Below are 21,653 nucleotides of genomic sequence, written 5' to 3'. Positions count from 1 at the left end.
CTGTTCCTCCCCTGCAGAAAGATCCTTTCTCTGCCAGGCTCACCTGCCCACTCCAGCATGTCCTCAATATTCTCCGCTGCCCCAGGCACAAAGCGAGTCTGATCTGTGTCCTCCAGCCTCAGGATGAAGCTCCCCTGGTACTTCTTAGCAAAGATGTAGTTGTACAGGGCAGTGCGGAGGCCACCCAGGTGCAAGAAGCCTGGAGAAGAGAACAGCTCAGATAAGACAGGGAAGATGAGCTAATAGGCCTCAGCAAGGGGCAAGTAAGCACTACTGTGACAGAATGTTGCAATAAATTTCAAAGACCAGCAGGACACATTGGCTCACGCCTGTAATCCTATCACTTTGGGAGGCCAAAGCCAGGGGGATCACTTGAGCCCAGAGGTTTTTGTAGGTTTTTTAAGACAGAGTCTCGCTCTATCACCCAGGCTGGAGTGCAGTGGCACAATCTTGGCTCACTGCAACCTCTGCCTCTTGGGTTTAGGCAATTCTCATGCCCAGTCTCCCAAGTAGCTGGGACTACAGGTGCGTGCCACCACACCCAGCTAATGTTTGTATTTTTGGTAGAGACAGGCGTTCACCATGTTGGCCAGGCTGGTCTTGAACTCCTGACCTCAAGTGATCCCCCAGTCTTGGCCTCCCAAGTGCTGGGATCCACCAACCGCATCCACCACTCTATTTTGATATTTGTCTCAAGGCCAAGTTTTGCCTGAAAGAGAAGCGGGGTTATTCATTGAGGCCGTATCACGTACATTTAACTTACAGAAATTCAGTGATGTGTGCTGGGAAAAAAATTAATTACAAACGAACTAGAAATTTAAAATACTGTACAATCACACTGTGGGCCAGGTGCAGTGGTACAGTCATGGCTCACTGCAGCCTCAACCTCTCAGGCTCAATCAATCCTCCCACGTCAGCCTCCTGAGTAGCTGGAACTACAAGTGTACACCACCACGCGTGGCTAATATTTGTACTTTTTTTTTCTAGAGGCAAGGTTTCACTATGTTGCCCAGGCTGGTCTCGAACTCCTGGGCTCAAGCAATCCTTCCACCTCAACCTGCCAAAGTGCTGGGATTACCGGCATGAGCCACCACACCTTGCCAAGATTTTCACCCTAATTGCTGGCTTTACACACTAACCAACAGTAGTGTTTGATTCCACTATATTTCTCTTCATCACTTTAAACTCATAAGATTTTCCTTTTTTATCATTCCTGTCTGAAAACTGAAAGTTAACAGTTTTTCCAGGGTTGTCATTACCTCTTACCCTACTTTCTTTGGTCCAGCCCACAGCCCTAAGTCTGCACAACGAGCTCATCTACATTTACAGGTAAAAGAGGCAGCAGAGGAGAGGAAAAGCTCTTCTGGGACCAGGCCGACCCTGCTTCAACACTGATGTGTGTAACCTTTGGATAGTTACTGCAAGGACACCAGAAAACCAGTGGTATTCAGTGGCACTGGGTCCCAAGAGTCCCCAGGACAAAAGAGGGACCCAGCTGCTAAAAACAAAGCCTCTTACATTAAGCACACCTGGAGTCAAATTCTGCATCCACCATTTATTAGTTGCTACCCCTTTGGAAGGAACTCAGCTTTTATGAGCTTCTATTTCCTCAACTGTCAGAGGGATTAAGAGCAAAAAAATAAGAATTTTCCTCATTATAGGGTTGCTCTCAGGTCTAAATGCTGACCAAAGTAAACCGTCAAATAATTTCAGCTACTGTAATGATCTGTGCCTGGTAATTCTTTTATCTGTTTATAGTCAAAAGCCTTTCCCACATGGGCTTTTCCCGCAAATGAGCAAGAAAATAAAAATTATAATCATCATAATAGAGGACATTTATTAAGTGCTTTCTGGGTGCACTAGACCTTGCTAATTGGTTCAGCTGCATGAGCTTAACCCCATAAGACAGACACTATTAGCCCTGTTTTCACAAATAGTAAAACTGAGGCTCAGATTCATTAAATAATTTGCACATCTAGGCCAGGTGCGGTGGCTCACACCTGTAATCCCAGCACTTTCAGAGGCTGAGGCAGGTAGATCACTTGAGCTCAGGAGTTCGAGACCAGCCTGGACAACATGGGAAAACCCCATCTCTACAAGAAAATACAAAAATTAGCTGGGCATAGTGGTCACACACTTGTAGTCCCAGCTACTCGGGAGGCTGAGGTGGGAGGATCACTTGAGCCCTGGAGGCTGAGGTTGCAGTGAGCCAAGATTGCGCCATTGCACTCCAGCCTGGGCGACAGAGCCAGACCCTGTCTCCAAATAATAATAATAATTTGCACATCTAGTAAGTTACACATCTAACAAATGGCAAAGACGGAAATTTGTATCCAGGCAATCCCAGGCTTTGGCATTCTACATAGTGCTCAAAGCAAAGTGTGAGATCCAGTGCTGGTCTGAAACCGGTCGTCAGTTCACAATCATGTACAGAAACTGAGAGTAAAGGTTTAGAAACTTTTGTTGTTGTTGTTTTGAGATGGAGTCTCACTCTGTCACCTGGGCTGGAGTGTAGTGGCACAATCTCAGCTCACTGCAACCTCTGCCTCCTGGGTTCAAACGATTCTCGTGCGTCAGCCTCCTGAGTAGCTGGGATTACAGGCCTGGGCCACATTCTCGGCTAATTCTTATATTTTAGTAGAGACAAGGTTTTGTCATGTTGGCCAGGCTGCAGAAACTTACATAGCAACCTGACAGCACGATTTTACCTCTGCTAACCCAAATAAAAAGAGATGGGTTTGTATTTTGGATGTTTTCAAAATTTTATTTTTCTGGTCATTAATTTATACTAATTTTGTGGAAATATTGACACAATTGATTGGAAATTTAAAACCAGCACTTCTACCACAGATGGTTTGAAAGGCACTGCTCTACGCTATACTGACCACCAGAAAGATCCTATTATGTACAGCTGGGATTTTGCCACAAAGATCTTTGCATGTTCATCCCGGCATTTCGGATGAGAGGCATACTCAGTGCAGAGAAGGTAGAAGGTAGCCTTACTGGCGGGAACCAGAAGGCCCTGACAAGATCTCCAACAGGCTATAAAACGGGCCTCTGTCACCCTCTAGCTTGCTAAGATCCCAACAACACTAGCACAGTGCCTTGGTACCTGCGATTTCCTCTACCCAGAAGATTCCTCCTTTTTTGTTTCTGAGACGGAGTTTCTCTCTTGTTGCCCAGGCTGGAGTGCATGGCGAGATCTTGGCTCACTGCAACCTCCACCTCCCGGGTTCAAGTGATTCTCCTGCCTCAGCCTCCCAAGTAGCTGGGATTACAGGCTTGTGTCACCATGCCCGGATAGTTTTGTACTTTCAGTAGAGATGGGGTTTCACCATGTTGGTCAGACTGGTCTCAAGTGACCCACCCGCCTCGGCCTCCCAAAGTGCTGGGATTACAGGTTTGAGCCACCCCACCCGGCCTCCAGAAGGTTCCTTCTATAGGCTTCACGTAGCGTGCTCTTTCTTGTCATTTGGATCTCAGCTCAAATGTTACCCGCTCAGTAAAGCCTTCTGGAGCGCCCTTCTTTCAACTCCCAGTCTCCTGTCCTGTTTCACCTCCCGCATGGCACATGTGACTCTAAAATTACATTTATTTTTATAGGTGTCTGCGGCAGCCACTGGAGTGCAGACTTCTAGAGAGCAGGGCCCCTACCTTTCTCAATGATCACTGTAACCCAGTGTCTACAACACCTGGCACACAGTTTGTCATCAATACACATGTACGGAATGCATGAAAGATCGAAAGAGATGGGACGGCACAAAAAACACAAAGAAATTCCTGGCAATTTGAAATATTTCTGTTCCTGCACCTCAGTTTCCGCCTCTGTAGAATGGGCTAGCGCTGCCTTAACCCTCCTCCGCCCGCCCACTTGACACCACCGGAAAGGATTCATTCGGGAACATTCGGGGGGCGGAGACGAGACAGGGGGCGCCTCGGCCTGTAGTGTCACGTCCGCCAAGGTTACCTGTGGGGCTGGGAGCGAACCGCACTCGCACCGCAACCCCGGGACCAGTGCCCAGGCTGGCCTCGCGCCGTCCTACGGGGCGGCCAGAGGCCGCTGAGGGCCTCCCGCTCTGCAGCAATCTCCTCAGGAGCGCCGCCATGTGCGATGGAATCGCACACGTGGGCTTCTCCTGCGTCACATCCGGTGACTGCTTCCAGCCAATCGGCCTCCGCCACAGCAAGCGCAGCCCTGCCCCTTAAAGTCACAGGCCTCCTAGCGCGAATGTCCACGCCCCCCTGGACGGCTGTGGCCGCACTCGCCACCAGGGGGCAGAGCTCAGAGAAAGGGCTATTTCCCGGACCCGCCCCCTTCGGCTTGGGAAAGCTAAAGCGTGGCAGGGGCCGGACCGGGGAAGCGGAGGAGGCGGGTCTCCATAGAAACCTCCACCTGTTTCCGGCTGTGCTGTGAGAGATTAGGGGCTGCTGCGGGGGCCAATCTCAGCCAGCTCGCCTCTTCCCAGCGGCCTCTGCGGGAGCGGTGGGTGTTGTACACAATCATCATGGCGGCGGCCGGGGCCCCGGATGGTGAGTGCGGCGGGGGTGGCGGGCGCCGGGCCCGGGCTGAGGTTGCGGGCGCTCCTCTGGGGGATGCGGCCCGGCCCGGGGGGGAGAAGCGCGGCTCGGGAACGGAGGTCCGGCGGCGCCTGGACAGCATCCGTTCCCAAGTCCAGCCCGCGGCAAGCGCCCACCCCCTAACCCCCTTGCAGGCATGGAGGAACCTGGCATGGACACGGAGGCCGAGACCGTGGCGACTGAGGCGCCCGCGCGGCCCCTCAACTGCGTGGAGGCTGAAGCCGCGGCGGGGGCGGCGGCCGAGGACTCCGGCGCCGCACGAGGTAGCCTGCAGCCGGCCCCGGCCCAGCCCCCTGGGGACCCCGCAGCCCAGGCCTCGGTCAGCAACGGCGAAGACGCGGGCGGCGGCGCGGGCAGGGAGCTGGTGGACTTGAAGATCATCTGGAACAAGACCAAGCATGACGTGAAGTTCCCCCTGGACAGCACAGGCTCCGAGCTGAAACAGAAGATCCACTCGATTACAGGTAATTCCTGCGGCGCTGACAGCCAGTCTTCCCCACCCCGCCTCCTGATGGCCCTTGCACCGTGCTAGGCACCTGGTGGCTTTCCTTGCATCAGGCACCCCCATCCTCACAGCAGTCTTCCGAAGAGTATTTGGATGCTCATTACTCAGCTGGGGAAAGAGACTCAAGTTTATAGAGCTAGTAAGTTGCAGAACTGGGATTCAAGCCGAAGTCTGACGTTTAGACCCCAGTTTCTCATTAATACTGCCCTAACATCTCTAATTAAAAAATCACCTAAGGCACTTGTTTTACAGCTTCCGGGCCCTTTCCCAGGAGGTTCTGATTCAGTGGGTCTGGTATGTAGCCAGGAATTTATTTTTAGCAAATATCTTAGGTAATTCTTCTAAGTGAAGTTGAGGAAACACTGCTATTGACTTTGATGCTGGTTCTTCACAGTTGATTCTGTTTCTTGATTTTACCTTGTTTATAGTGCTTTACCATCTGAAATTTCTTTTCTTTTTCTTTTCTTTTCTTTTTTTTTTTTTTTGAGACGGAGTCTCGCTCTGTTGCCCAAGGTGGAGTGCACTGGCGCGATCTCGGCTCCCTGCAACCTCCGCCTCCCAGGTTCAAGCGATTCTCCTGCCTCGGCCTCCCGAGTGGCTGGGATTACAGGCGCCCGCCACCCCACCCCGCGGGGCTAGTTTGTTTATTTTAGCTGCCCGCCTCGGCCTCCCAAAGTGCTAGGATTACAGGCATGAGCCACCACTCCTGGCCTTGAACTTTTTTTTTTTTTTTTTTAAAGCTTTCTACATGTAGCCTTGTAAACTCCATTAAGAACAGGAGTTTTGTCCCTGTCGGCTTCTGTAACTCTGATGCTTGTGGATTCTCACTTAATATTTGAATGATTTAGATGACTGAGGAACAACTTGGAAAGAATGAGAGCTAATATTTATTGAACAGTTATTGAATGCTAGGCACCGTACTAAATGCCCCACATTGGTCTCATCTCTTAATCCTTGAAACAATTCTGTATAGAAGGACCTACTCTCATAAGTCTTCCACAGTTCTAGAAACTGAGGTTCAGAGGTTGTAAATCTCCCAAGAAAGCTAATAGGTGGTGGAGTCAGTATACACTTTTTGGTCTGTTAACCAAAGAGTTGTGTAGTATCCATACATTTTTCTTTCCTTCCTTCCTTTCACTGTCCACCTTCTACCTTTTCCCAAGGTCTCCCGCCTGCCATGCAGAAAGTCATGTATAAGGGACTCGTCCCCGAGGATAAAACATTGAGAGAAATAAAAGTGACCAGTGGGGCCAAGATCATGGTGGTTGGCTCCACCATCAATGATGTTTTAGCAGTAAACACACCCAAAGATGCTGCGCAGCAGGATGCAAAGGCCGAAGAGAACAAGAAGGAGCCTCTCTGCAGGCAGAAAGTGAGTCCATCTTGTGCTTCTTGGTCCTGAGAAATTTGAGGCTTTGTCCTCTCGAGCCTTGGCTGGTTATATTCTCCCTAGAATAAGCTCCTTTTTGGACAGGGCCCATGATGGAAATTTATGGCAGCAGTTGGGTGCCGCAGAGTGGAGGTGACAACTACCTGAGATTTGCAACTTTGTCTCATCTGGCGGGTCAGTGTGTCTCAAGTCTACCTACTTTAGGATAAGACCTTGGTAAAGGGAGGCTTCAGACCATGTGTTGAAAGGAATCAGACATGGGTTTCTCTCTCCTATTTAGTGCCAGAGAAAAATACCAGTAACTAGAAGTAAGCCCTCATTTTGCACAAGTGCTTACATTTGGCTTTTTGGTTTGTGGTTTTTCCCAAGTCAACAAGCCTGGTTAAGCATGGAAATCAACAACTCTCGGACGTTCCTCTAAAACTGACCATTTCAGGAAGCTGAATGAAGCTGAGTAGGAAGACTACACTGATGGATTTATTTATTTATTTTTTGTCCTGATGTGTGAAATAGGAGATTGATTTTTTTACATTCTTTATTCTTTTGGCTTGCAAGAGATCCTGCCTTGTCTTGTGCTCATCATAGCCATTAACATTCTTTTATGAATGAGGACAAGTGAGATGATTTTACTGTAGAAGGAACAGGTTGTAAGAATCATCACTTGGTATCTTTTTACCTGGCAAATTCTACTGATTGCTGTGTAGCCTCCTGATCATTCTTCCTAGCGTTCCAAGGAAAACAGGTATTCTCAACTGTGTCCACAGTAGAGTAGATCGACTTGAATCAACATTATTTAGTGACCATAGACACTAAGATGTATGACCAACAGTAAGAGAAGGAGACAGTTTGTGTTACATATCCGTAATCACTCATGTGTGCTTCCAAAACCCCAAAGAAGTCTAAAAATGAAAAGTGTTTTTATAAATTTAACAGGACCAGAATTAGTGTGAATTTTCCTCTTTGGTGACAAGGTGCTGCCCCAGACTCCACAGAGAAGATTGTTGTGTATTTTAAAGCAATATTATCTCTATAAGACTTTGAAAACCCTTAAAGTTCAAAACGCTACGGTTTCGGATAAGGGGTTGTAAACCTATATTGTCTAATTATCTAAAAGGTATTGATTTGGAAACTTCACCCCTACATATGGGGTCGCACTGTCTCGAAACCGATTGAGTTTCTTCTCATATTCCTGTTTTCCTCTGCCACATGTATGAAATAGTGAAATGTGAGCGTCAGATAGGAGTGGTCCCACTGGTCACACCCTTGGAGCATAACATGCCTCTTAAATGCAGGTTTTTAGTTACTAATGGTAGCTTAACAGGCCTAGAACTGTTCTCCACAGTACAGGAAGTCTTGTTCAAAAGGTACTTGAAAGGTGTGACTGGAATTGCACTTTCAGCCCATGCTGCTGTGTTTCATTGATGCCAATTATGATGCATCACATGACCTAATGAGCAGGATATAGTCCCTTGCCTTTTTATCAGCTTATTAAGGGGTCTGGGGCTGATGTCTGGAGTGAATTTTTGCTAACAGTCTGGCAGTGCTGTGTTTATTCCTCCCAGAGGGATTCCACCATGCCAGTGAGGATTTGGGCTGGCTTGTGGCTGCCTGGTACTTACATTTGATTAAATTGTTATCTTCTATCCATTCATTGTCCTATAGTTCCAGCTTTTCCAAGCAGTGGCTGTGCCTATAAGGCCACAGATGGAGAAGAAATAAGACTCAGGTGGGCCAGGCAGGAGAGCTGTTTAAGAGGCCTGAACTTAGAATCCTTAAAGAGCTGCCTCAGGGTTCTTGGGGCAGGCTGGTAGGGGTGGAGTTTAGAGGCTTCTTAATGTCAGATTATAGAGTAATCATTTCTTTCCAAAAGGTGGCTCTTCCAGGTTCCTGTTTAGCTGGAGTTAAGGGTAGGGCAGTGGGGAAAACTTCGGCGATGGGCTGGGTCTCCATTTGTTGAAGAACTGCTCTTTCTAGGCAGTTAGACAGATTACCAACATCTTACAGGGTTCTCTGGGAATTTAAGTTGAAAAAGGTGGGTACCATTTTTTTGTCTGGTAGGAGAGCAACACCCTTTGTTGCCCTCTTTAGCTTGACAATTTAATCATTTAAGTGGTGGGTTTTTTTGAGGGGAGAAGGGCAATCTGGAAATCCCGTTTGCTCTAGAACTTTGATAGCTAATATGGTAACTAGCTACATGTGGCTGGTTAAAATGAAATTAAGAATTCAGTTCCTCAGTCACAGTAGTCGCATTTCAAGTGCGTAATAGTCACAGCAGTAGGTAGTGGCTAGCACAGGTACGAACATCTTCGTCCTCCCAGAAATTCTGCTGAACAACGCTGTGCTATAGTTTCAAAGGATCCATAGTCTGTCGTCATTAAAAGCTTTTGAGCTAAAACACTAAGGCTTGCTTCATCCTGTGTTTCAAAGGAATAGTAACATGACTAAATGTAGTCAGCTGTTTCATTTCATTCTCTCTTCTGACTTATAGCAACACAGGAAAGTGTTGGATAAAGGAAAACCTGAAGATGTGATGCCATCTGTTAAGGGTGCCCAGGTAAGGCGAATCTCTTTGTGAGCATTCTGAAAATGAGCCAGCCCCACCGTCTGACTTGAGGTTCCTCCAATCCTGTCCCTTCTCTTTTTTCCCTTTTTTTTTTTTTTTTTTTTTTGAGACAGAGTCTTGCTCTGTCGCCCAGGCTGGGGTGCACCACTACACGTGGCTAATTTTTGTATTTTTAGTAGAGACGAGGTTTTACCATGTTGCCCAGGCTAGTATTGAACTCCTGACCTCAGGTGGTCCACCTGCCTTGGCCTCCCAATGTGCTGGGATTACAGGTGTGAGCCACTGCGCTTGGCCCCCTTCTCTTTTTTTCAGACTGTCCCTCCATCTCTTACCATGCTCTTGTGCCTCCAGGAACGCCTGCCAACGGTACCACTGTCCGGCATGTACAATAAGTCCGGAGGAAAAGTGAGACTCACCTTTAAACTAGAACAAGACCAGCTGTGGATTGGCACTAAAGGTATGTTCTTCCTTGCCTCCTTGCTGGCCCACTGCCTGCCTCTGACACCCAGCAGCACTCACGTTGTAGAGTACGATTCCGCCCCTCCTTCTGAAACCTCTCTCTCTCCACTGTGCTTTGCGTGCTTCTGGCTTTTAAATTTGCTTTTAGACGCTCGCCTTTTGTTTGGACCCTTTTCCCTCATTGTTTTCATTCTGATCTCAGGGCTGATCCACCAAACATTGGCTCTTCAGTTGCACACAGATTCAGAGGCCCCAAACACATGGCTCAAAGGCCAAATCTGGTCCACAGAAAAAGATTTTGTGGGATGACACGCAATCTGTAAAAATTGAGAGATTTCACTTAATCTGAATTTTTTTTATTTTTATTTTTTGGCTTCTCTTGAAAAATCAAATGATCTGGTCCTTTGGGGCCTGCATTCTCACATGGCATCGATCCACTAGAGCCGAGTAGTGGTTTCCAGTGGGCCATGCTACAGTCCTCACGGTCCCATTTATCTTAGAAGTAGCCAGCTTTGTTCATTTGTCACCTGCCTGGCCCCTGTAGGTCAGAGTTTGACCCTGTAGTAGGTGAAGTTTTCCTAACCGCTGCTTAGGAATCTGCCTGTCCCTCCCCGCCTGGTTGCCCTCTCCCTGCCCCACCCTCGCCTGTGCACGGTGTCTGGATTAGCCTTGCTGTTTGCTGGGAAGTGTCTCTGACTGTCCTCCCTCTTCCTTCCCCCAGATGTTTACAAAGTCTTGTCAGTTACACTGCAGAACTGTCTGTCCCTTTCTGTGCCACACTGTTGTGCCAGTTAAAGTTCCCAAGCATCTTTAAACTTGGTCTGTTAAAAGCAAGTTACCCTGTTTCACTGCCGCATCTGTGTTTTCTTCTGTCCTGTCCATCTTACCTACTGCTTTTTATCCTGGATACCTGTGCTCAAGGACCTTTGGCTCTAAGGACACATTCAAATGCGTAACCATAGCGTTCAGTGTTCTCAGCACTGGGCCTTAAATTTTGGTTCCAGCTTCAGGCCCGTTTGCCCTGTGGTCCCCTGTGTATTTCAGCCGCATCTCTCTGTGAAACTCCCAGTGTGCTTTGCACAGCTCCTTGTCTTTGCTCATGCTGTGCCCTTACCTGGAATGCCTTCTTCCCATTCCTTGTTATTAATAAAATCTTCCAAGGCCCTACTTAAATGTTCTCTCCGAATGAAGCCTTCCTTGATTCACCCCCCACCCTCCAAATGACTTGCTGCCGCTTCTGTTCATAGAGCGCTTCGTTTATATCCCCAGAGCACTCATTACTCTCTGACTTGTCTGTCCCCCTGTTAGATTCCTGGAGGGAACCGAACATGCCTAAATCACCTGTTTCTGGCCAGCACTGTAGGTATTCAGTGTTCGAGGTAAATGCTAAAGAGAAGTATAGGGGGTCCCATCATCTGACATTCACTGGTTTCAGGGACAGACCATTTAGTGAGACTCCACTTAACATGGAACCAAGTTTTATGGAGAATAATCGGGGCAGGGGTGGTGGGGAGAGAGAGTTTTTAATCATCTAAAACACAAAAATCAGTGTTCAACCCTATACTGATTGTTAAAATGAACAAAAATTGAAATGCCAAAAATGCTTGAGTTTTCTGTCAATTTTATGATAACTCGCTGTTTTCTTCATTTCACATTCAACTCTTAACTGCATGGTCAAAGCAAGTTTTGCAGAATATCTGAGGGTTCCCCCCAGTTTTTGTAAGGTCCTTTGAACCCTCTGCTACATCATTCTCTTCTGCAGAGCCTGTCCATCTTCCCCTTGTCAGTAGTTAGCTGCCCAGCCTCTGTCGACTTTGCAGGTGATTTTGCTTAGTTCTGTCCCATCGCATTCACTTGCTGAAGTGCATAGACTTCCTGTCTCTTGCTGGACCTCTACTTTTGCTTGTGGGCAGCCTCACTGAAGGCAGTTGCTAAGGCTGATCTGGAAAGACCCTGCCATGAGGATAGGTGCGGGCAGAGAAGTCTGGATGGGAACTAAGTCTGTAAGTGCTCGTTGGTTCCTCAGGGAATATTTCTGTGTCAGGAAGTTTGTATAGGGAACACATCATAACTGTAGGAACTGATAGAACAAGAACTTCCTGACCCTGTATTGGAGTTTTCTTTTTGCTAGTAGGAGCAGCTGCCTTCCTGCTTTGGCCTAAAGGCAGAACTCTAGAAGAAGCTCAATATGTTGGGGCTTCTGAGCCCTTGAAAACCTCCTTACTCACCAGCCCTGTCAAGGAGTGTGGCCATGAACTACTCATGTTTTCTAGGGTTGAACAAGGCTAAGATTTTCATTCCCACCCATAGCACTGTACCTCTGGAGCCCAAGGGGCAGGCACTCTTCCCACTTGCCCAGGAGTCCTGTCACCTCAGTGTCATAAGCACTCATAAGAGGACAGCTTGTTCTGGGAGTTGGCTGCTAGCCACTGGCTTCGTCTTTCTGCTGGCAAGAAGAAGCGGCTATGGAATGACCATCCCAGCAGCGAGTTGGCCTCTCCATGGGGCGTTTTGCTGAGTAAGTGACCCTTAAGGGCTGCTACTCTTGACTAAACTCTGCTAGCTTGTGTAGGAGGAGGCAGTGCTAACAGCCTCAAAAGAATGAGAACAAGCTCCAGGCAGGAAACCGGAAGCTGCTGGGGAGAGCATGTGCCCTGCTTGTAGGAAAGTTGAATCTGGCTGAAGGTCTGATGTAGTGATCAGGAGTATATGTCCAGAATTGCCCAATTTTCGGAGTTTTCAAGAGAAGCCAGAAATCTGTTGTATATTTTTGTGTTATCTCCAGACATTTGAGGATGAAAGGTGTTTTAAAAGTTTCCATCTTAAAGACAACTGCTGCCCAGGTCCTGCTTTAGGGCCCACTGTTGTAGAGCCGCTAGAAGTCCAAACCTAAATGAACATCTTCAGGTTCCTTCTCCCCAGCCCCCAGTTTTCAGAGACTGAGGCCCACAGAACTGAAGTAAAATGTCTTAAGTCCCCAACTAGACCAGAACCGTGGTCTCTAAATTCCTAGTCTGTTTGGCCAACTTACCTATTTTTAGACTCTACCTTTCCAGATTTTTCTTTCTGCAAAGGCTGCAAGTTTTTTTCCACTTGGTTTAGCTGTTTGCTGAGCCTCCCTGCCCGCCTCCCCCCGCGCCCCGGTCCCTGAGGTGTCTGCTGCTCTGGGGTGGCTGTGTCCTGTTGTGCAGGTGCACCACACCTCCCCCTGACCTCACCCAGTTCCGCTTCACTTGGCTCACTCCCGGCAGTGTCATCTCACTCCAGGCATCCGTTGCTGCCCCCCTCTCTTACCTGCCATCCTCTTAAACTCGCCTCAATGTCTTCTGACCCCATGTGACCAGTGGTATCTCAAGTGTTAATCATAAGAGGTTATAAATGTTTTAAGAGAACTTCATAAAAGTGTGTGAATATGGAGTGGGGAGGACTTGAGGAGGGAGGCGGGAGAAGGAAGCAGGGTTGTGGTATAGAATCTAGCCCTAAAACCCAGGCAGTCCCCTGCCCTTGTGAGAGCCACAGGGGAATGTGTTTCCTCTGTTTGTAGGCCTTTTGACTCTCCCTACTGCCCAATACTTTAGCCAATGCTGGGCTTGCATAAGGTTACAAAGGAATTTCTTGGGTATTTATTTATTTATTTATTTTTTATTATTTTTTTGTTGAGACGGAGTTTCGCTTTTTGGCCCAGGGTGAAGTGGCACCATCTCGGCTCACTGCAACCTCCGCCCCCCAGGTTCAAGCGATTCTCCTGCCTCTGCCTCCCGAGTAGCTGGGATTATAGGCGCCCACCACCAAGCCTGGCTAATTTTTTGTATTTTTAGTAGAGACAGGGTTTCACCATTTTGGCCAGGCTGGTCTCGAACTCCTGATCTCAGGTGATCCACCTGCCTTGGCCAAATCCTAACTCCCAAAATGTTAGGATTACAGGTGTGAGCCACTGCGCCTGGCCTTTCTTGGATATTTATTAACCATCAGACTTTAAAAAGTAATCCCAGGGAAGATACATCTCTGCCCTCAGAGACCTTTACTATACCATTGCCAAACCCAGTTTCCCACTTGCTCCTGCGGAGTTCCCAGCTCCCACACGAGGCCTTATGTGCACTGGTCAGAAGACCCTGTCATGTTGTCCCCTGAGTGCATGGTGCCAGTCACTTAAGTTTACCGTAGATCCCACAGCCACCAGACCTGATGAGGGACTGCTGAGTCAGAGGAGTTAGAACAGGAGGGCCTTTGAATAATCACTGTAATCCCTCTCAACTTAGAGCGGACTGAGAAATTGCCCATGGGCTCCATAAAAAATGTGGTCAGTGAACCTATCGAAGGACATGAAGACTACCACATGATGGTAAGTAGAGCTGGCTGAGTCCAGCCTCTCACTAGACTCCTGCTTCACCTGGCGGGAAACAGTTTTAACTGAGCATGTTTAATGGAAGCAAACTCAGTCTCCAGAAGATGCGCTTTTTTAAGACCCTCATGTTTTCTTCATCTACTTCGAACTTAATCCATGGCCTCTATTCCTAGTTCTGTTTATTTTGTACCCCCCAACACACACCTTCCATCAGTTTAAAGGGGATATGTTTTCTTTTACCTCTTTTAGAAAAGTCTCTTTTGCCTCCCTCTTGTCATGTGTTGTTTCTAGATCAGGAAAACAAATATAAAGAGGAGGAATGGCTTGTGGATTTTCATTATAAGTTTTGTCTTGCGTATAAAACAAGACTTGCCCCAGCCTTGGTGTTGGTGAGGGCACCAGGCAGCCTCTTTTCTGTGATAATGATGCCGCTCTTGCCAGGCCCAGTGGCTGAGGGCCTTGTGGGGAGGACGGGCTCTGTGGAGCATCTATTCTGCATAGAGGCCACTCTGCAGAGAGCAGGCTTCCTGCAGGAGGACAGAATGTTTGGACATGGTCCGCAAGTCTGCAGAACAAAGCAAAAAATTCATTCCTCCCGTAAAATGAGCAGCTTGGGCAAAGTTTCCAAAATTTTCCCAGCGCTCTTTGGAGGGGCCACATTGACAACGAAGTTGATTCTGCAGTTGCCCATCAGAGTCCTGGCCTGAGCAGCTGTAGTGTGAGGGTGGGGCCTCCTGCCATTTTTCATCCAGGGAGGCAGGCCTTTCAATGTCCATTCCATAGTGATGAAGCCACATCCGCCCCATCCCAGGAAGAAGGAACTAGTGGTTTGGCCTGTGGATTGGGATACCAAGTCCCAGGCAGAGAGGTGTTGGAAGATCCTCTTGCTATAGAAAAATAATCAAGGCCGGGCGCGGTGGCTCAAGCCTGTAATCCCAGCACTTTGGGAGGCCGAGACGGGCGGATCACGAGGTCAGGAGATCGAGACCATCCTGGCTAACACAGTGAAACCCCGTCTCTACTAAAAATACAAAAAATTAGCCGGGCGTGGTGGCGGCGCCTGTAGTCCCAGCTACTCGGGAGGCTGAGGCAAGAGAATGGCGGGAACCCGGGAGGCGGAGCTTGCAGTGAGCCGAGATCGCGCCACTGCACTCCAGCCTGGGCGACAGAGCGAGACTCCGCCTCAAAAAAAAAAAAAAAAGAAAAATAATCAAAGGGGCTTAAAGTATGGTAGACAAGGGAGGCAGCCCTGTCGGCATCCTGCCCAGTGCTGCTGTAGCAAGGCTGTAGCTGGGAGTGCAGTCCCTAGGCTGTGGGGCTGCTGGGGTTTTGTCTTCTGGAAGTGATGATGATGTCACTGGGGCTTCTCTCAGGCCCCCGGCAGCCCTTCCACCTTACTCTTTCTGTGGTCTTTTTTTTTTTTTTTGGAGACAGAACCTTGCTATCTCAGCTCACTGCATCCTCTTCCTCCCAGGTTCAAGCGATTCTCCTGCCTCAGCCTCCCGAGTAGCTGGGACTATAGGCGCACGCCATCACATCCAGCGAATTTTTGTCTTTTTAGTAGAGACGGGGTTTCACCATGTTGGCCAAGATGGTCTCAATCTCTTGACCTCGTGATCTGCCCGCCTCAGCCTCCCAAAGTGCTGGGGTTACAGGCGTAAACCACTGTGCCCAGCCCTGTGTCTGTAGTCTTTATTACAAAGATTGCAAACAGATTGGTTTGGCCTGGTCGGTGATTTTTTTCTGTTTTAACAGTTGGGCCAGGCGCAAAGAAAGAAAGAAAAAAAGTTGGAGTTGAATATTTTTAACTGGGCCCCATCACTCCTTTTTGAATAATTTGTGTTACCAGTCGCACCCTGTAGGGTTTGTAGCTTGAGTTTTCAAGCGGCCTGGTGGTAGGAAGTACAAGGAAGTTGAGTGGACTGTTTTGGACTTCTTTGGAGGAATTGGTGTGGATGGGTAATGACTTAGTATTTCATTGAAAAGTTCATTTCTCTCGAGTTATTTCCGGCAGAGGATAGCTCTGATAGCCCCCTTCTCTTTTCCAAACACCTTTACCTTTGTCCTAATGAAAGTACTTATTAGTTATCTCTTTGTGCAGATGCCATTTCTTTAACTAAATTAACATGTCATCATTCACAGTTGGAAAACTGGCTGTGCTTTTTCATTTTTAGAGAAATGTTTTTAAAATACAGAAAAGAGGCTGGGCGCAGTGGCTCACACCTGTAATCCCAGCACTTTGGGAGGCCGAGGCAGGTGAATCACTTGAGGTCAGGAGTTCAAGACCAGCCTGGCCAACATGGTGAAACCCTGTCTCTACTGAAAATAGAAAAATTAGCCGGGCATGGTGGCACGCACCTGTAATCCCAGCTACTTGGGAGGCTAAGGGAGGAGAATCGCTTGAACGTGGGAGGCGGAGATTGCAGTGAGCCGAGATTGCACTGCTGCACTCCAGCCTGGGCAACAGAGCGAGACTCCAGCTCAGAAAAAATACAAATAAAATACAGAAAAGAAAGAGAATAACTGTCATAAGCCCATATATCCGTCACTGAGAAGTGGCAATTATAAATATTTTGTAATTTGCTTTAATTTTTTTTTAAATAAAAGAAATAAAGTTTATTCACAGCAATGATGGCCCCACTGTCTTCCCCTCCCCCCATTACCATCGTCGTGTGTCACGTGCGTCCTTCCCATCTATCCATTCTTTTATTTACACGTGTATCCATGAACAAGATGGAGTATTGTTTTGTGCTTCCAGTTTTCGTAAATGGTATCATGTATTGTGGTACAACTTGCTTTTCTTTGGTTCAACATAAGAATCTGTCAGTATTAACTGTAGATCCATGTGGACCCAGTTGATACCTCTTTAAAAAGAACTCCAGTATTGGTGTGATTAAGCCTTGTCACTTTGAATTCTACATGCCCTTACTGATGGATATGTAGGTTGTTGCCAGGTTTTTGTGGTTTCAGACAGTGCTGCAATGAACATTCATACCTGTTTTCTTGAGCATGTGTGACAGGTTTTCTAGGGCAGTGTTTCTCAAACTGTGGTCCCTGGATCAGTAGTGTTGTATCACCTGGGAGCTTGCTAGTTTCTCAGGCCCCACCCCAGACCTCCCCAAATTAGAAACTTCACAGGAGTGGAGCCTGCTGATCTGTGTTCCAACAAGCCCTCTAGATGGCTCTGATGACCACTTAGGTTTGAGAACCACTGCTTTAGGGTTGGCTCAGCTTAACCCTTATCCTGCCTGTTTTTGTTTTTGGTTGGGAGAACGCTCCCCACGTGCAAAGTTCTGTTTGGTTTTTCTTCCCTTTTTAATTAACTCATATCCCAACCCTCCCCCATGTTTGTCCTGCCTGATTGGTCTCCCGACCTCTGAAGTACCGCTTGGTTTTCCTTTTTCCCTTCCAGGCGTTTCAGTTGGGACCCACGGAAGCCTCTTACTACTGGGTGTACTGGGTTCCAACTCAATATGTGGATGCAATCAAAGACACTGTGCTGGGGAAATGGCAGTATTTTTGAAAGCACTTTCACCTCTGGCCCAGGAGACTGACCCAAAGTGAAGGACATTGCCGGGAGAGGCCTGCAGCATCCCTGGATTTCAGAGTTCTGGAACTTTGTTCACAAAAAATCTATATTCAGTCTGAGGTGATGTGGTGACTGAAGCCAGAGGTGATGTACTTTCACCATTAGCTTAATTTTAACTTAAAATGACCAGTTCCCTTTCTTGTAGTCAGCTTCATACCATTTTTAAACTCAATACGATGGAAATCAATAAATCTGAATTCCGAACATGTTGTGTGGAATACTCTTAAGTGTGTTTGAGAGTAGATCTGCCAATTATGTTGACAAGGGAATGATCAAAAGCTTTGTTTTTTTTTTTTTTTTAAAAAAAAAAAGGCGGTTTCAATTGAAATATTTTCATACATCTTTGGTTGCAAACATTTGGACTGCATTGCAATGAGTTGGGGTGTTTTTTTTTCCTTTTTTGTATAAAATTGTATGCAAAATGGAGGGGGGTTAGTAAGCCATATATTTCTGTCCATTGATTCAGATTTAATTCTTTCCCTTTTTCATTCTCTCGCTTCCTCGATTTGAGTTTTTGTTTTAAGAACCCAAAGATGTCAGTTCCTCTTTTGGTACCTCATCAACGCTTCCTTTCCTGGGCTCCCTCCCGCCGTGCTGCTGCTGCCTGTGAACGCACGGTGGGAGAGGAAGAGCTGCTCGGTCTTGGGCAGGGAGCTCTCACACTTGCTGTGGTGTTCGTTGAGCAGCAGAGTATCTCCCAGTGGCTCCTGTTTAAACGTCTTGCCCTTTGGGCCCCATCTCCGAGGAGTTCCATTGCTGATTGGATGATTGTCTGCACCCCTCTCTGAGCTTGGCCTAGAGGCCCAGCCTGGCATGGTTGTGTCTGGGCTGTGCCACTCAAAAACCCCAGCTCCCAAGCAGACAAAGGCCTCTTCCAGGAGGAGCCAGGTAGAAGATAGACTATACAGCCGTATAGCTGCAGATCCAGATATAAACTTCTTTCTTTGGAAGTTTTCAAGAAATTCTTAAGCAGTCCAAGGATGATTTCAATTATGCTTCTCCATTGGGTCCTTCTGCTCATGCATTCAGTTCAAGTGTCCTTTATCCCAGGTTCAGAGATGCTGCCTTTCTCAAGAAGACATCTGACCCTAGCAGGTTGGCCAATGCTATTGAACAACAAAAATGGGATAAATTGCTTTCATGATTAGCTCACCCTCTTCTGGTTTTAGCCCTTCTGCCCTTCTGTTCTTTGTACACGTGAACTTCTGTCATCTCCGTCTGGCTTGGTTGCCTCTGAAAGGAGGGAAAGTCTCTTGGTAAATGATCTCCTTTGTGCTGTTTGCTGTTTCTCTGCTGCTGTCTTTGCAGTTCTCCTCTCACTGGTTGCAGGCTCTCATAGTAAGGTTTGGCGAGAAATATTCCAAACGTCACATTTTGGATTCTAGGCTGTCATCCCTCGTTCTGTGAAACGTATTAGCATGTGTTCGCCCAAGATGACTATTTCTTGTGAGCCAGTTAATGATGATATTGTACGCCCTTCCCTTCTAAGCTGTAGTTCAGGAATCCAGCCCACATAGACTCTTGCTTTCCATGGTGTGTTCAATGCCAAGTGATGCATCTAGGCAGGAAAATCTACTCTTTGCTTTTTTGGGGGCAATTAGTACATTTGTGAAGTGCAGCATCCAAGAAACAGCCTGTTTTTCATCCCTTGAGAAAGGAGCAGTCATTGCAGCTTTTCTGTCCTTGTCGGCCTGCAGTTCCTGAGGAAAAGAGTGCATCTGAGCTGCGTGTCCAAGCCTCTGTCTGCAGGTGACAGGTTTCGGGGGAAATGAGATGCATTAAGTAGACCGTCATCTCGGGTCAGACACTGCCCCTTTTGTTTGCCAATGCCCCAGTCCTAGAGACTTGTCCTGACAGTGCCGCACACCTACTTTTGATCTTTTAGAGCAGGCGGCTCCGTCCCCACGCTGGCCTGGCTGCTCTTGGAGGCCTCTTCACTTGCTCCCCTTATTGCCCCATTCTTGTGGCTCGCCAGGCCACTTGGCCTCCCCTCTTGCCAGTGACAGCAAGCGTTTCCATCATCTCCCTGCTGCCCAAGGGCCAACTGCTTCTCACTCAGGCTGGTGTCGTTTCAGGAGGACCAAAGCCTGCGTGAGTGTTTTTATTTTCAGTAAAATGGTGCTTTTTTCCTTACTTCGAGATACTATATATAAATAATAATGTAAATGACACCTTTTCGTATGGAGCTGTTTGAGTATTGCTTTACAGAGCTTACTAAATCAGCTTCAGCAATCTTGAGCTCTGTGGCTCCTCACCCTGTCTGCATGGAAGACCTTGCTGGAAGCTCTCGGGAGAGCAGACATAACACCAGAAGCCACTGGGAGAAGTGTTTTCGATCGTGTCTGGGTCACAGTAGTATTCACTGTTCAGTCATTGAGTTCCGTGAGCAGTCTCTTCATACATTTCTTACAGTCTGGAGTGTACTGACTAAATCTGTGTAAGCAAATTGAAATACTCTTTCTCTTAGGTAGCGTCACAGTGGTTTTTTTTTCCTCAGGATAATTTCTATACAGTTTCCTCACTGTCAGAGGGATCAGATCTTTCCCTCACTGTGGCAGGGGGCGTGCAGGTGGATAAAGGAAGAGCTGGTTTCCGGAGAGTGACCATAACAGCATTGACTGGAAGCCAGAGATGGAGGGGGTGGCCATCTCTTACACACTGAACACCTCTCAGAGCCCCCTGAGGGCTTCTTTGTCTTCTAGAATCTGTACCAGTGGTCCTCCTGCAGGTTCTGGCTCACAGACATCATCACGCTTTTCTTTCGCTCCCTGAGGCGCCTTGGCAGAAGAACATGACCCTGTGAGCCAGGCCCCCTCAGCTCTGCTTCAGATCACAGAACGCAGACAGACTCGCGAGTTGCTGGACCTCTTTGGTATTAAGTGTTTGAATCCATGATGGGCCTTTTGCAAGTAGTGTTAGCTCTTTTTAAATGTTGAACTGAGCTAAGGATGCACTTTCTTGTGGGCATAGAAGGGGGCCACGTGAGGCCCTGAGTAGGCTCCTTAGTTGCTGCTTTACCTAATGAGGGCCAAAGAGATTAACTCTGCCTCATTGCCATGTTTCAGAAAAGTTGCCATATTTCACCCAGAAGGGGCTCGTTTTCCTCTTACTCTTACTTTAACCATGTGCCTGGAGGAGCCGTTCTGGGCTCTTGCACTTGCCCAACCTTTCTTTGCCAGGGGCAGAGAAGGGAAAGGGGGTAGATTGAGTGTGCCAAGGGCCGTGCAAGGGCAGGCTTGCTTTCCACCCATCTGCTGAGGGAACCCTCGCCTCTTGCTCCTTGCCTCTCTTCACGCCTGTTGTCTTGGAAAAGGATGGTCCCTTTGTCTTAAGGCTTTGTGATAAAGTCATCTCCAGTTAGGATCGGCACCTGTTTCCTTCATCATAGTGCCTGGCAGCCTTTCTGAAGTTACAGGTGTTTGGGAGCCCTCTCACGTGCAGAACATCTGGTAGATTGACCTGCCAGGCTGGGTGGTTCTACTGCTTTCTCAATTTCTAAGAACCTTTTTTTTTTTTCCCTTAAAGAGTTCTGCAGAATTATTTGACAATATTTGTAAGTACCATGTTTCCTTGTGGTGTACGCTCTGTTCTCGTTTCTGTTTTTAAATCAAATGCCTGTTTGGGAGGAGATGAACGTATTTAGTCTATTAGATTTGCGCTGCTGGATTTTTTTTTTAAAGTGTAACCTTGACTAGCTGTCTTATTGTTTATCCTGTAAGATTAGTCTATTGATTAAAGTTTGATAATTAATTGCGTCTCTTTTTCCTTCCAATTCTTCATGCGCCTAATTCATACTGGGGATTAACCAACATTTGGAATTGGGCCCAGAGCCATTTCTTTGCCAGTTGTGGTCTTACTTGGCTTTAAAAGTATATTCAAATGTATTCTCTGCTGAAACAGTTGACGTTTACTCTGCAAAATGGTGAAAGTGACTGGCGTGCCAGTGAGCCACACTCCTGTTACAGTAGCATGGTCTGCTCCCTGGTCGGGCCTGGCCTCCACATGTTGGAAGAGAAGCTGCCTCTCTGTACTCATACCTCCCGACTAGTGCCATGGGCAACCCCACCTGGCCATTTAGCCTTTGAGGACATGTTTTAGAAAACACTGAGATTGGAGCTACAGGTTTAGCCCCAAGCTATAAAGACCCAGGAGTCGGGAGGAAGAAAATCTGTTACCAAAAAATGGGCCAGGCTCAGTGGCTTACACCTGTAATCCCAGCACTTT

At 47.5% G+C, this 21,653-nt stretch overlaps 2 protein-coding genes across 3 annotated transcripts in view; one reads left to right on the top strand and one right to left on the bottom strand.

Annotated features, from left to right (window-relative positions):
- The window catches only part of EARS2 (glutamyl-tRNA synthetase 2, mitochondrial), a 32,775-nt gene extending 28,644 nt beyond the window's left edge, over positions 1-4,131 (bottom strand). The window contains exons 1-2 of the mRNA XM_025371182.1: positions 3,968-4,131; positions 44-199 (exon numbers count right to left, since the gene is read on the bottom strand). Of these exons, the coding sequence (XP_025226967.1) occupies positions 44-199; positions 3,968-4,106 (295 nt within the window). The 5' untranslated portion in view covers positions 4,107-4,131. The remainder of the gene's footprint in view (positions 1-43; positions 200-3,967) is intronic.
- A 171-nt stretch (positions 4,132-4,302) lies between these two features.
- UBFD1 (ubiquitin family domain containing 1) lies at positions 4,303-21,179 on the top strand. 2 transcript variants are annotated; one of them, XM_025369767.1, is made up of 7 exons: positions 4,303-4,530; positions 4,713-5,042; positions 6,247-6,455; positions 8,962-9,027; positions 9,388-9,493; positions 13,755-13,837; positions 17,253-21,179. In XM_025369767.1, exons 1-7 carry the CDS (start codon positions 4,506-4,508, stop codon positions 17,361-17,363), a joined length of 930 nt encoding a protein of 309 aa, XP_025225552.1. In that variant the 5' UTR covers positions 4,303-4,505; the 3' UTR covers positions 17,364-21,179. The 2 variants fall into 2 exon arrangements, with proteins under 2 accessions (XP_025225552.1, XP_025225553.1); XM_025369768.1 differs by having other exon boundaries at positions 4,490-4,508.
- The last annotated feature ends 474 nt before the right edge of the window (positions 21,180-21,653 follow it).

This window comes from Theropithecus gelada, chromosome 20 (genome assembly GCF_003255815.1).
Source record: "Theropithecus gelada isolate Dixy chromosome 20, Tgel_1.0, whole genome shotgun sequence".
In the NCBI taxonomy this organism is placed as follows: Eukaryota; Metazoa; Chordata; class Mammalia; order Primates; family Cercopithecidae; genus Theropithecus; species Theropithecus gelada.
Note: the sequence above shows the minus strand (reverse complement) of the source record. Positions and strands in the feature narration are given on the sequence as shown.